The sequence below is a fragment of the Ceratotherium simum genome, chromosome 23, assembly GCF_057802395.1.
Source record: "Ceratotherium simum simum isolate JZ-2026a chromosome 23, ASM5780239v1, whole genome shotgun sequence".
NCBI classification, from domain to species: domain Eukaryota; kingdom Metazoa; phylum Chordata; class Mammalia; order Perissodactyla; family Rhinocerotidae; genus Ceratotherium; species Ceratotherium simum.
The window spans coordinates 40,583,605-40,599,499 of NC_141922.1; the positions used below are offsets into that span (position 1 = coordinate 40,583,605).

Consider the following 15,895-nt stretch of genomic DNA (forward strand, 5'->3'; position numbering starts at 1 on the left):
AGTGGAATGGCTGGGTCATACGGTAGGTACATATTTAACTTTGTAAGAAACTCCTAAACTTTTTTCCAAAGTGGTTGAACCATTTTACATTCCCACCAGGAACAATGATAATTCCTGTTCCCAACTTTGCCAACACTTGGTATGGTCAATATTGTAAAATTTATCCAATCTAGCGGAAGTATAGTGATATCTCATTGTGGTTTTAATTTGAATTTCCCTAGTGACTAATAAGGTTGAGCATCTCTTCACATGCTTCTTTGCCATCCATATATCTTCTTTGGTTTCGTGTCTGTTCATATCTTTTGTCCATTTTGACAGGGTTATTCTCCTATTATTGAGTTCTAAGAATTCTTTATATATTCTAAGGTCTTTTATTGGACGTGTTTTGCAAATATTTTATCCCAGTCTGTGGCTTGCCTTTTCATCTTAGTAGCAGTGTATTTTGAAGAGCAAATGGTTTAATTTTGATAAAGTTCAATATATTGAGTTTTTTCTGTCTTGTTTCATGTTGTGTGTCTGTCCTATCTAAAAAATCCTTGCCAAACCCAGGGTCACCAAAATTTTTTCCTACATTTTCATCTAGACATTTGTTTCCACTCTTATATTTAGATTTAAAATTCATTTTGAGTTAATTTTTGTATATGGTGTGAGGTAAGCATCAAGGTCTATTTTTTTGCACATGACACTCTAATTGTTCCAGCATCATTTGTTGATAACATTATTCTTTCCCCATGAATTGCCTTGTTATCTTAGTCAAAAACCATTTCACCATATATGTATGGGTCTATTTCTGGACTATGTTCTGTTCCATTGATGTCCATCTTTACGCCAATACCACACTGTTTTGATTACTGTTGCTTTATAAAGATTTTTTTATTTATTCATTTTTTTCCCCCCAAAGCCGCAGTAGATAGTTGTATGTCATAGGTTCACATCCTTCCAGTTGCCGTACGTGGGACTCGGCCTCGCGTTGGACGGAGAAGTGGTGCCTCGGGGCGCGCCCGGGATCCGAACCCGGGCCGCCAGCATCAGAGCGCACGCACTTAACCGCTAAGCCACAGAGCCGGCCCATTAGTGTTGCTTTATAATTAGTCTCGAAATCAGGTAATTTAAACCCCCCAACTTTATTTTTTTCATAATTTTAGTTGATCATCATTTTGCAGATCCATCATTTTCACAGATCCATATGTGTGAATTCACCTACTGGCTAAAATTTACTTATAACCCAAAATCAATACCTGTGGCATTTTCGTGGCCATTCATGGATGTGCACAGAGTGGTGAAAAATTTGAGTCACCTGACGCACACCTTCCCAGCTAAAGTCAAACAAGGTAATCCTCTGCCTTCTTGTTTTAGCTCTCGTAGTGTAAACAAGCGTCCTATTTAGTGCCATATTTTTTGCATTTTTGTGCTTTTGTTGGTGATTTCACTATCTAAAATGGGCCCCAGGGCCTCATGGCTTGGTGGTTAGGTGCGAGAGCTCCACTGCTGGTGGCCCGGGTTCGGATCCTGGGCACGTACCGACTCTCTGCTTCTCTGGCCATGCTGGGGCCGAGTCCCACATACAGCAACTAGAAGGACGTACAGCTATGACATACCACTATCTACTGGGGCTTTGAGGGAAAATAAATAAATAAATAAAATTTAAATAAATAAATAAAATGGGCCCCAAGAGTAGTGCTGAAGTGCTGTCTAGTGTTCCTAAGTGCAAGAAGGCTGTGACGTGCTTTACGGAAAAGAGATGTGGGTTAGGTAAATTTCGTTCAGGCATGAGTAATAGTGCTGTTGGCTGTGAGTTCAATGTTAATGAATCAACAATATATACTTAATAAGGTGTCTTTAAACAGAAACATACATAAAACAAGGTTATGTAAAACAAGGTTTGTATTGATTGACGAAATGTCGTGGCCAGAAGCTCGAGGGAACCTAGCCCCGTATTTCCTCTAGGAACAATGATCCAGTAATCACTAGTTCAATGTTCACAGAGACTTATAAAACGTAACTACTCTACATAATGAGAATCGACTGTGTTTGACTATTCTAGTTTTTTTTTTTTGGCATTTTCTTATATATTTTAGAATCAGATTGTCAGTTTTTACCCCAAAAAAAGTCTGCTAAGATTTTGATAGGGATTGCTTTGACTCTATAAATCGATTTTATTTTTTTTAATATTTATTTATTTAGTGTGTATGTGTGTGAGGAAGATCAGCCCTGAGCTAACATCCATACCAATCCTCCTGTTTTTGCTGAGGAAGACTGGCCCTGAGCCAGCATCTGTGCCCATCTTCCTCCACTTTATATGGGACACTGCCACAGCATGGCCTGACAAGCGGTGTGTCGGTGCATGCCAGGGATCCGAACCGGGGCCGCCAGCAGCAGAGCACGCACACTTAATCACTACGCCATGGGGCCGGCCCCCTATAGATCAATTTAGAAAGAACTGACATCTAAGCAATATTAAGTCTTTCATTCCACAATATGGTATATCTCTCCATTTAGTTAGGTCTTCTTTAATTTATTGCAGAAATCCTTTGTACTTTTTTCAGTGTATAGATCATGTATATCTTTTGTCAAATTTACCTCTAATTTATATATTTCCAATGCTATTGTAAGTGGTATTTTTAAAATGTCAATTTATGATTTTTGTTGCCAGTATATAAAAATACAATAAAATAATTTTGTATATTGACTTTTTATCTTGCAACCTTGCTAAATGCATTTATTAATTTTAACAGCTTTTTGGAAGATTCCATCAGCTTTTCTACATAAACAATAAGATAGTCTGTGAATAAAGACAGTTTTATTTTTTCCTTTCCAATCCATATGGCTCTCTAATTCTTTTTATTTCATTATCATATCAGTTAGAACCTCCAGTACAATGTTGAATAGAAGTGGTAAGAGTGGACATAACTGTTTTGTTCCTGATCTTAGGAAGAAATCATTTCATTCTTGAGTATGACGTTAATTGTTGGTTTTTTCATAAATGCCCTTTATCAAGTTGAGGAATTTCTCTTTTATTCCTAGTTTCCTGAGAGTTTTATCATGAATGAATGTTGGGTACTGTCCAATGTTTTTTCTGCATTTATTGAAATGATCATATGTTTTTTCATTTTTTAATCTGTTAATATGGTGAATTACATTAGCTGATTTTTGAATGTTAAACCAACCTTGCATTCTTGGTATAAACCCCATTTGGTCTGGATTATATTATATATACATGGATTCTATTTGATGAGTTTTTAAGAATTTTTGCCTCTAAATTCATAAGGAATGTTGGTTATAGTTTTCTTTTCTCTCTTTGATAATGTGACTGGTTTTCTGGATCATGCCCCTTGATTAAACTCTAATATAAAAGCTATTAAACCACTTAAGTGGCTTGGGAAAAATAATGTTAGGAACATATCTGAAGAATGAAAGCAGTAAAATGCATTTGGTATGGTTCTCGAGAGAGAAAAAAATGAGAAAGCTGGACAAGAAAGTTGACATTTTTGCCAAGTGAAGTTTTCTAAATGTTGCATTTTCATTATTCTTCCAGATAGATTAAATATTCCAGAAGGGAGAGAAAGGAAGGAAAAATTCTTGTTTAAAGAACAGGAAACAATATAAAGTTCTTTCCTGTTAGTGGGAAAGGAATTCAAGGCGAGGGGAAGGTAGAGGGTAATACACATGTGAAGATAGGCACACTTCATTAGGATTTTTTTCTCCATTTTTTTTTTAAAGGAGGAAAGAGAAGGACATAAACTTCTACTGAGCCCTATGGGCTAGGCACTATGCTAATGCTTTCGCACACATCTCATACCACGGTATTGGCAGAAGACTCTTTGGAGGACAGAAGAACCCACAATGCTGGCTTCTGGTACATTCCAAATTGCTCATAGGGGCAGAACTTTGAAGGTAAGATTATTTAATGTGCTTGATCTAGTCTTTAAATGGAAGAGCACATTTTGAGACACTGACCAACTGGTGTCCAGAAGAGGGGTGACTGGTCAGCGAAGAGACCCAAAACCAGGTCACCTAAAGATATGTTTATGCTGCCCCTGAAAAAGAGAAAATTAATGGGGGTTGGGGGGAGGGTAACACTCTTCAATAATCAAAGGGCTTTCTTTTTTTATTTGGAAAAGGAAATACGTTTTTTGGTATATGGCTTCAGATGGCAGAAATAGGATCAAAGGTGAGAATTATAAAGAGCAGGATTTCAGCTAAACCACTGATCCAGGCTATCTAAAGGTGGGACTACAGGTGCTTTGCAATGACCTGGTGTCCCAGATAGGTGATAGTGATTGGACATGCACCATTGACCATCTGGACACCAGGAGGGAATAGAATTCCTGGGTGATGTGGGAGAAGGAGCTAAAACTCTGATAGCCAAGGTCCATTTCCACTCAAAGAACCTATGAATTATCTATGTCTGCCTCCTCTCTCAACACAGGCAGGATATGGATAGAAAATGGTGGATATGGTGTGTGTGTGTGTTTGTATTTGAAAGCAATCACCTAAGAGGCCCTGTTACAATCATTCTCTACAATGACAGGATCACAGAAGTTGGTAGTGGACTTGGGGTAACGACAATCATTTGAATGTTAGTCCTGGTGAATTAGTTGTCTCTCTTAGGAGCAACGAGTCTTTGAACCTGCCTGTTCTGGGCTTGGAGGAGTTTCTTTGGTTGCAGGGTTGCCCTTCTGCCATCTGGGGGCCCTCAAGGATCATGGGACAGTATCAACTGGTGGTTAAGAGCTAGGAATATGGGGTCACACATAACAGGATTTGGATTCTGGTTTGGGCACATTACTAGCCAAATGACCTTGAGTAAATTGTCTAACCTTTTTTTTGTACCTTATTTTCCTTATCTGCAAAATGAGAGTGATAAACCTACTTCAAGAGCTCGTTGTCAGAATTAAATGAAACAACAGATAAAAAGCCCTCAGGAGAGCTGCCGGCACATGGCAGACACTTAATAAGTAGCTACAGTTAGGCCTGACCTCGTGTGCAGCACACCGAGCTGGGCCTGGGCTGCAATCACTTTTGGTTGCAATTACCTTGGTTGTTTATCTGATTTACTGCCATGCAAGAATGTGAGCCCCAGGAGAGCAGGAACTTTGCTGTTTTATTCATTATTTTATTTCCAGTCATTTGCATGCTGCCTGGCCCATCTTATACGCCCGAAATGGAAATAGCCGTGTCTCATTCCTCTCCAGGCCCACTGAGTCTCTCTAGGTGTTGGCAGGGACAGGTCCCTGCAAACAGCTCATAAACAGAGGTCAGGGTATGGCCCAGCCTTCCCTTGGCACCACCTTTAACTGTCCACCAGACCAAAACCACAGGCTAACAAGGACTTATCTATGAGATAGGTATTAATTTCTCACCACTCTTCCTATTTTATGGGGGAGGAAGTTGAGTCAAGGAGTTTAAACAGCCAACTCAGGGTGAGACAGACACAGCCTGAATGTCAGAATTCAAACCCAGGTCTGCAGACTATAAAGACCCTATTATTTCCACGAGTCTACTGGTATATAATTTCTGGCACACAAGCAAAAGAATTATCTTTTCCTGAGAGAGAGAGAACTGCTCTTTATGACTGTACGTTAAGTCTGGCGCTGACAGTAAATGTAGTTTAACTGCTTCCAGGTGACTAGATGGCTGGGTCAGATGGGATGGCAGAGCCCTGGCTCCAGCCCTTCCCTGCTCCTTTAACTCCAAGCCCTTCTCTCCTGTCCCCTTGCTGCCTGATGCCAGTAAATCTCACAGTGTGGCAGCAATCTATGTCAGAAGTTCATTGAAAATGCAGACTCCTGGGCCCCACCCAGATCTGTTGACTCTACATCTCTGGGAGTGAGGCCCAGGGGTCGGCTTCCTGGGTGATTCTTAGTTACTGAAGCTTGAGAACCACTGCCCTGGGTTCATGTCCCTCCTCCAGGTGGGCCTCCTTGCCCCTCACCTGATTGGTCTGTCTGAAGCCCAGGCAGTTTCTGCTTCACACTCTTTGCACCCACAGCCCTAGACAGGAGGGAGCCAAGGCCAGACCAGCACTTGGGAGAGCCTGAGGGCCTCAGAGCTTGATGTGGGCAGGCTGGGAATTGGCAAACCCTGGGGTGTGGGGAAGGTCTTACTCATGACATCAGGGGGATAACTTTTTATTTTTTATTTGCTGGTCTCAAAATTCCTCTGACTTGACTGAGCCAGCCCATGGAAAATGGACATTAGCAGGGGCCGGCCCGGTGGGGCAAGCGGTTAAGCGCGCACTTTCCGATGTGGCGGCCAGAGGTTCGCCGGTTTGGATCCCAGGCGTGCACCAACGCACCGCTTGGCAAGCCATGCTGTGGCGGTGTCCCATATAAAGTGGAGGAAGATGGGCATGGATGCTAGCCCAGGGCCAGTCTTCCTCAGCAAAAAAAGAGGAGGATTGGCAGATGTTAGCTCAGGGCCAATCTTCCTCACAAAAAAAAAAAAAAAAAGAGGGGCCGGCCCCGTGGTGAAGCGGTTAAGCTCTGCTGCTGGCGGCCCGGGTTCAGATCCTGGGCGCACACTGATGCACCACATGTCAGGCCATGCTGTGGCCGTGTCCCATATAAAGTGGAGGAAGACAGGCACAGATGTTAGCCCAGGGCCAGTCGTCCTCAGCAAAAAAAAGAGGAAGATTGGCATGAATGTTAGCTCAAGGTTGATCTTCCTCACAAAAGAAAAAAAAAGAAAATGGACATCAGCAGATGCCCATCAGCTGGGCATGAGACAAGGAGAGGAATTTCTTGTGCTCCTAAGAAGGGAAGGACAGGAAGGGAGTTAGCAAGGTGGTGGGAGGCTGTCCTCTGCGGAGAAGCCCCTTGGGGAGGGAGAGCTCCTGAAGAGGCTAGGAGGCAGGGACAGGGAGAGCTCCTGAAGAGGACAGGGGGTTGTCTAAAAAGATGTTTAGGTTGTTTGTTGAGCAGTGTGTGAGGTGACCTTTCCTGGGCTCTCCCAGTTCTCCAGTAAATTCTATCAAACCCATGAGTATTTGGTGTGGAGTGATTTTTGTTGTGGAAACTGAAGAAGCGTTGGAGTTTCGAGCCGAAGATCAGGATGATTCTGGGGTCTGAGAGGAGCCCAAGAACACAGAGTCCCCTGGGATTCACAGCATCCAAGAGCTTGGAGCTTCTACAGGCCCCAGACCTGGAGGAGTCAAGCAGATGTTACTTAATCTTGGGGGGCAGGGAGGCCTCTAGCCAACCACTCTCAACCTCAAAACTGAAAAGTGAGAAGAAAAAAGGAAAATGTGGTTTAGCTCTATTAAGATGATACTAATTACAGCCATTTGTGCAAACTGCTTTCCATTAATGCTTAATTGCTTACCATGCGGTATAATAACAATTACGCATTGCATGAACTACGCGTGAGATTAGCTGAGTCTTATTTGCCTTCCTGTGGGCCGATCTTCCGCATATCTTGAAGAAGCCTGGTTTGGTAGCCTGGGTGTCTATGGGCTATTACAGTGGCTTTATTTACAACTTAAAAAAAAAGTATAGGTACAAAACTCAGCATCTGGGTAATTCTCTCCTCTAAGAGGTGATTACCTCATGCTGGCTCAAATGCCAGCATATTGTCTAGTTTTGGGGCTTCGCCAAAAAAAGAGAATGTGAGTTCTATTAACACTTTATATCTGTTTGCCGTTTTTAATTTAGGAGACCTATGAAGTGTCCCTCACCAAAGCAACTCGATCCTGGCACACCTCTAAACCAGAACTTGAATAATTATTCCTAGCCGATGTTGATAACTCATCCTAAGGCCATGCTTCAGAGAAGAGAATAAAACACGGAAACAATTCCCCATGGTACAGGTAATAGAGACAATAGATGAAAAAGTGGTTTCTCCAGCAGTTCCCCCTAAAGAACAGCTTGGAAGTAAAGGACACCAACTCATGAATTCAAGGAGGCTATTCCTGCAAAGGTGCCTCCAATGATCTTCCAAACTCTTCCTGATGGTCTACTATGTGCCCAGCTCTGGCCCAGGCACTGTGATGGCAGAGTAGGGAACAGGGGTCAACACAAAATACATGAGTTACAAAACCTTAGGGAGATGATGACTTGGTTGGGTAAGGAGCCACAGATGAATTAAATGGGCCCAGATAAAAGAAGAAAGAGCGGGAGAGCCAAGGAGGATGGTATAGACACATCTGCAAAGCAATCTTACTTCTGCAAGTCGTCTGATCCGAGTTGAGGATGTACCCTTGTTTGCACCTGCAGACGTATGAGCCAGGGGTATTGATGCAGAAGTGGGCACAGTTATGCTCCAGGATGCTGCACATGTGGACCACTGAAAGAGAAGAGACAGCAAGTTAAGGCAATGATGATGCCTTCTGTAACTTCATCCACTCAACAGACATTTATTCAGAACCTACTCTGTGAAGAGGAGAGCAGGACCCAAAGAGAAGCAAGCTGTAGTCCCTACCCTCAAGAGGGTTTACAGCCTCTGCTCAGACAAGACAGTTCTAGATAAATGCCATCAGCAATATATGGATAAAGGGCCATAGAGGGTCAAAGGGAAATGATGATAGGCTGAGCCATATGAACTTGCTGATATCCAACTAAAAATAGGTCAAAAATGACCTACAAGAGCCAGTCCTGATGGTCTAATGGTTAAAGTTCAGCGCTCCTGCTTCGGCGGCCTGGGTTTGTTTTCTGGTCATGGTACCATACCACCCATCTGTCAGTTGCCATGCTGTGGCAGCAGCTCACAAAGAACTAGAAGGACTTATACAACCATGCAATGGGGCTTTGGGGAGGGAAAAAAAAAAGAGGAAGATTGGCGACACACGTTAGCTCAGGGTGAATCTTTCCCTGCAAAAAAAAATAAAGAGGAAAAGACTCTAACTTAAAAAAAAAAATGACCTAAAAAAACAGCAATTTCACAGTTCAGTGAATAATACCCAATTGGTGGGCAGGGCAATCAGAAAGTTTGCTGACACCAGAAGGGGCTTTGGCAAACATGTAGATTTTCAGTAGGCAACAATGAGGTTGGAGGAAAAGCTATTAGTTAAATGAAGATGTGGTTAAGAATCAACAGTTTCTCAGGGTCATAAACCCCAAGAGTAATGTAATTTTTTAATATGCAAAAGTGTTATACAAAAAATTTTGAAGTAAAAAATGCATTCGTATGTTCCATGTTTCCATAATCTTTATGTCTCAATTTAAAATATTTCTATATTTAGTTTCTGAAGTACCTCGGCTTTCAGACACATTGATTCGTGCATAAATCTATCTGGAGCTCATAAAAACTCTTATTTTTTACATCTTAATTTATGACTTTACTCAATATAATGCAAGTTGAACATATTTAAAATTAACAAGCCTCAGTACAAACAGTACAAGTTATACAAGTTTTATCGCAAACAAAAAAGATGTCCACATGTAGAAATATGTTATTATGAAGCTAAAATAAAAGAGGCTTTCAAAAGCTAAGACAATCCCATTAAATCCAGTGCCTAGGAAAACTCAGCTACTGATGAACTCAATGGTATATCTTAAGTATATGTCTCTTTACTTCTAAGTAAAAAATATGGTGGGTAATAAATGAACTAAGAGAGTAAAACTTTTTTATTTCATAACAATACAATTTAGAATGACTGTTCTGAGTTTATGACTGTCTGTGTTTTAGCTCCTGTTAAGATAAAAATAACGTTAGGAAAGTTCATAGATTAAATCCAATCAGTCATTTTTACTTTGGTGTGAAACAAATATCTGTTTTTATGACCATGGGCAATTTTCTTAAACTCTTTGTATAAAATGGGGATAAAAATAGCACCTACATCATAAGGGCCTTGTCAGGGTTAAAATAATTAAGATGGTAAAGTGCTTAGAATAGTGCCCAGGGAAATCCTCCATATGTGTTAACCATGTGTAGCAAAGGAGAAGCATGGTGGTCTTTTGTTTTATTTTACATACGTGGGTCCATCCTGTATATATTGATCTTCAGCTTGGTTTTTCACTCAATATTAATCACAGATTCTATCTATATTGATATATATACCATCTTTCATGGAATCTAAGATGTACCCCAATTTGAGAGATGTCAAAAGGTGAAGACGTATAAGGTTGATCCTCATTATTCACAGATTCTGCATTTGCAAATTCACCTACTTGCTAAAATTTATTTGTAACCCTAAAATCAATACACACAGTGCTTTCATAGTCATTTGTGGACATGCTCAGAGTGATGAAAAATTTGAGTCACCTGATGCGCACGTTCCTAGCCAAGGGTACAAAGCGATGTTCTGTCTTCTTGTTTCAGCTCTCAGACTGAGAACAAGTGTCCTTCTCAAGGTCTATTTAGTGGTACATTTTTTTGCATTTTTGTGCTTTTTGTTGGCAATTTTGCTGTTTAAAATGGCCCAAGCGTAGTGCTGAAGTGCTAGTGTTTGCTGAAGTGAAGTGCCAGTGAAGTGTGCTAGTGTTCCTAGTGCAAGAAGGCTGTGATGTGCCTGGCAGGGAATATGAGTGTTACATAAATTTTGTTCAGACGTGAGTAATAGTGCTGTTGGCTGTGAGTTCACTGTTAATGAATCAACAATATATATTAAATAAAGTGTCTTTAAACAGAAATACACATAAAACAAGATTACATATTGATCAGTTGACAAAAATGTTGTGACCAGAGCCTTGCAGGAACCTAACTCTGTATTTCCCTTAGGAGCACTGGTTCAGTATTTGCTAACTGAGTGTTCACTGTGACTTTATAGACTAAAATTACTGAGAATAATGAAAATCAACTGTATATCTTATTTTTTTCCCCCAAAGCCCCAGTAGATAGTTGTATGTCATAGCTGCACATCCTTCTAGTTGCTGTATGTGGGACGTGGCCTCAGCATGGCAAGAGAAGCAGTGCGTCGGTGCACGCCCGGGATCCGAACCCGGGACGCCAGCAGCGGAGCACACGCACTTAACCACTGAGCCACGGGGCAGGCCCAAAATATTGTTTTTGTTTTGTTTGTGAGGAGATCAGCCCTGTGCTAACATCTGCCAATCCTGTTTTTTTTGCTGAGGAAGACTGGCCCTGGGCTAACATCCATGCCCATCTTCCTCCACTTTATATGGGACGCCGCCACGGCATGGCTTGCCAAGCAGTGCGTTGGTGCACGCCCAGGATCCGAACCGGCAAACCCCAGGCCACCACAACGGAGCGCGCGCACCCAACCGCTTGCGCCACCAGCCTGGCCCAACTGTATATCTTAGAGCTGATCAAATACATTAGATCTAGTTTATTCCTTTCAGTTGTTTTATCCATTGGTTATATGACTGTTCCTCATTTTATTCAGCCATTTCCCCATCAGTCGACATTTGAGCAGTTCCCAGATTTTTGCTTTCACAATGCTGTGATGAACATTCTTAAACACATCTCCTAGAGCACATGTGCAATTGTTTCTCAAGGGCTAGGTCCTAGTTTAAATGGATGTGGCCTAACTGCCTTGCAAGGTGACTCACACCAGCAATGCATGAGAGTAACGCTTCCCACCCCTCAAAACTTCAGCACTCAGGATTATCAAACGTTAAGTTTTTAGGGCCGGCCTGGTGGCTTAGCGGTTAAGTGCGCACGCTCCGCTACTGGAGGCCCGGGTTCGGATCCCGGGCGCGCACCGACGCACCAATTCTCCGGCCATGCTGAGGCCGCATCCCACATACAGCAACCAGAAGGATGTGCAGCTATGACGTACAACTATCCACTAGGGCTTTGGGGAAGGAAAAAAAGGAGGAGGATTGGCAATAGATGTTAGCTCAGAGCTGGTCTTCCTCAGCAAAAAGAGGAGGATTAGCACGGATGTTAGCTCAGGGCTGATCTCCCTCACACACACACAAAAAAAAAACGTTAAGTTTTTGACAGTCTTATAAGGATAAAATTATTATCCTGGTTTTTTTTTTTAAATGAGCATTTATTTTTTATTATTTTTGTGTGTGTGTGAGAAAGACTGGCCCTGAGCTAACATCTGCCAATCCTCCTCTTTTTTTGCTGAGGAAGACTGGCCCTGGGCTAACATCCATGCCCATATTCCTCTACTTTATATGGGAGGCTGCCACAGCATGACTTGACAAGCGGTGTGTCGGTGCGTGCCTGGATCTGAACCGGCAAACCCTGGTCCGCCACAGCAGAGCGCTCGCATTTAACCGCTTGCACCACTGGGCCGGCCCCATTATCCTATTTTTAACTTGCATTTGCTTTGCACCCTGGAAGGCTCTGTTCTTTTCCTGAACTGCTGTAGTCAAATTACCTATAGGCATAGGGGTGTTCCTGAGGAACACTCAGCGCGTCACTATTTTCCTCTGTACTGAAGTCTAAAATCTAGGCAACAAGCTGCACGGCAGTTATCCACTGGTCCGAGGCCCAAGTGATGAGCCCAGGGCCGGTCTTCTTACCAGGACCCTGGCAGATGAAATAAGAAGACAGGAGATGTGAGGCGGAGAAATATCCGCTGGGCAGCAGACAGCACAGCGGTGAAGAGAACAGCTTCTGGAAATAGACTAAAGCTCAGCTTCATCACTTGTTATGACCTTGTGTGGATTACTTCTCCAACTCCACTCTCTTCACCTGTCACATGGGGAAATTAAAAGCTCTATTGCACTGGGCTTGGAGTGACAGCTCGTTACTAAGGCTTGTTTTGCCATGTACCATAAAAGAAATTGGAATCAGGAGACAGTAACTTGGTATAATGGAAAGAGCACTGGATTCAAGGCCAGAAGCCTTGTGTCCCAGCTCCCCTCTACCTCAAACAAGTGAGGGAAGGTGAAGGAAGCTGGGTAGCTCTTTTTGGCTTATTTCTTTATCTGTAGAATAAAGGCACGAATGGTGTCTAAGAACCCTCAGTACAAACACTTATTTTGTCTGTGTAGCATCCCCTTTTTCTAGAAACTGCCCTTCCTTCTCACTCCGAATGCATGGTAACTGTGGGAGCTCCCTGATGGTATGAGGCAGCCCCACTCCTGGATGCCATTGATTGGCACAGGTTTGACAATCAGAGTCCTTTCTTGGCATTTAGGAAGTACAACTGAGAAAAAGGGGTCTTAAACCAAGGGCAAGAACATGTGCGGGGCTGATAGGGTACGTATGTTCTGCCCAAGGACCAGAGAGGAAGGGCAAGCCGAGAGAGGAGCTGGAGAGAAAGCAGAGCTGTCATTCATTACTCTTCTCCTTACTTCCATGAGTAATATAATACAATCCCCTCTTTAAAAGCTAATTCAAGTCGAATTTCTGTTACTTTCAAACAAAAGAATCCCAAACATTTTTACTAAGAGTAAAAATTTTCTATCTGTAAAATTTTATGGATGAGTGATGGGTGTTTCTAAGAGTATCTGGGCCCTAATGCCTTGCTGTCCCGTGGGACAGGCCTCTGCGGTGTCATTGAAGGGGAGACGATAGTCCTGTCTCCTCCACTGGCAGGCCAGTAGACTCATTTCCCAGAAGGCCTTCTGGGTTAAAACTGGGTCAAGGCTCTATGTTCTGGGGAAGGAATCACTAGTCAGCAGACTAAGTCATTGGCAGGATTGGATTTTTTTAACTAGGAAATATAAATATTCATAAATGTTTATTAATGAATGCCAACGACTAAAAGAATGATCAAAGAAGTGGTGGGGCTGACTGGGGGTCTTGAAAGCAACAATTACTGGGTACGTAAAGTCAACGTCTGTTGATGTCAATCTGGCCTCCCACTTAATAACAGGGCCTCAGAGGGGTGCAATAAGTGCAGACTTTGCCCAGGCCGGTTGATAAAAGGTATGTCTTAGGAATACTGTTAGGGCCTTAAATTATTCCCGGCCTGGGTTGGGTGGGGCTATTAGCATAGGAACAGCCAGCCTCGGGGTTTCAAATACCAAGCTAGGCTGATAAAGCAGGTACTGAGAGGCTAATAAAAGCAGCCCTGCCCAGGTTACAATGAGTCATCAGGAGGCTCAGGATAGAGATGCATTTTTCAGCCCCGAAATTCAGTGTGTCTCTCACTGGGTGGCAAAAATGGCGGACCCCAGGATGTGTAGGTTTTGGTCATCTTGTAGACAGGGCCTCAATTCACCAGACACCTGGCCTCCAAGTTTCTCTGGTGGTCTCAGGGGTGGCCTGAGAATGCAACCGCAGGAGGCCCCCCCTTGCTGTGGTAGGTGTGGGAATTCACTGCCCACGGGTATAAAGCCACCGCTGTGCCCAAGTTCACAGCCACACAGCCAGTGAGAGCCAGAGCCAGGACTCCCACTCAACGGCAGGCGGGCTCCGGAGCCTGACCCCATCCTAACTGTACCATAAAGGTCCCTGCCTTGATCACACAAGGAGACCGCCTGTCTCCTCTGACCTGCAGATCCAGCAGCACTTTTCAGCTCAGCCGTAAGCACACAAGCCTCAGCCCTTCTTCCCTCTGGAGCCATGTCCTTACGTGCACCATGACCTCCACCTCCCCGCCTAGCCCTTCGTCAGCATTCTTCAAACTGTGGGTCAGATCTCCCTAGCAGGAGACGAAATTAACAGAGAATCTGGAATTGTTTTTTTGGTTTGGAGTTTTTTTTAATGAAATAGAGAAAAACAATTGAAAATACCATTCTTTTCCTGGCTTACTGCAATTGCCCTTCCTACACGTCTCTAACCAGCAAACGCCTACTCATCTTCCAAGTCCGCGCTGCACATAGTGGTTAAGATGCAGGTTCCGAGCCAGAATGCTTGGGTTCACATCTCAGATCTACCACTTAGTGCTGTCTGACCTTGAACACATTATTGAACCTGAGTCTCAATTTCCTCTTCTGTAAAATGGGAATTATAAGAGCACCTACTTCATAGGTTTGTTGTGTGAATAAAATGAGTTAACATATGCTAATAGCTCAAGATAGCAAAGGCACATATTAATATCAATAAATGTTAGTGATTATAATCTCTTCTTTTTTTTTTTTTTTGGTGAGGAGATCAGCCCTGTGCTAACATCTGCCAATCCTCCTCTTTTTTTGCTGAGGAAGACTAGCCCTGGGCTAACATCCGTGCCCATCTTCCTCCACTTTATATGGGACGCCGCCACAGCATGGCTTGCCAAGTGGTGCATCAGTGCGCGCCTGGGGTCCGAACCAGCGAAACCCAGGCCACCGCAGCGGAGCGCGCGCACTTAACCACTTGCACCACCGGGCCGGCCCCTATAATCTCTTCTATAAATCTCTCCTGGAGCCCTTAGGCAGACCCAGGCATTCTTCCATCAGAGACCCCCCCAGAGCTAGGTGACTTTCCAAGGCCTCTGAAGTGCACGCGTTGTATAGCCAACATCCCATTTCTCTGTAACGAGAGCATCTTCCCTCCAGCCCAGAACCCTCGGGCCTGGCGTGCGGAGGGTAAGAGCTGTGCAGCCAGAGAGACTGCAACCTGAATCTCCAACGCTGTGATTTGAAGTTGCTTATCCTTTCTAAGCCTCAGTTTCCATTTCTGTAATGGGGATAATAGTCGTATCTGCCTCATTGGGCTGTTCTAAGTATTAAATGAAATAATGTATGGAGAGTACCTAGCCCAGGACAAAATTAGTTGTTATTATCAGAGTGTAGCTCAATAAATGTTTAAGGAACAAACAAGACTTCCAAAACCTCAGAGATGTCATCTGCAACTTGGAAGATGCTCATCGTTGTTGTCTGATAATCAGAGCACAGATCAAAACAGGCCACCTGCCTGGCCTGCTGGTGCGTACATTTCACTGTTATCATACAAAGCATGGTGCACACTGAACAGGGCTCTACAGTTTATAATGCCCGTTCACACATCTACTCTTGCAGGTAAAGCCCCCATTTTACAGATCTGCTCAGGAGCCTACAGCTGGTAGGTGGGGTCGTTGAGACTCCAGTCTGCTCCTCCTCACTGTGCAAAGGCTTCCCGTCACTCTGAGGTGAATGTCACCCTCAAAGCTGGCTTACCAAGCAGGGCTGCA

The 15,895-nt window shown here is 43.3% G+C and overlaps 1 protein-coding gene across 2 annotated transcripts in view; it reads right to left on the reverse strand.

Annotated features, from left to right (window-relative positions):
* MATN2 (matrilin 2) overlaps nucleotides 1-15,895 on the reverse strand; it is a 140,333-nt gene that overhangs the window by 74,989 nt on the left and 49,449 nt on the right. For both annotated transcript variants that reach the window (XM_004431194.3, XM_004431193.3), the window contains exon 4: nucleotides 8,161-8,283. In XM_004431194.3, coding sequence (XP_004431251.2) covers nucleotides 8,161-8,283 — 123 coding nt within the window. The remainder of the gene's footprint in view (nucleotides 1-8,160; nucleotides 8,284-15,895) is intronic.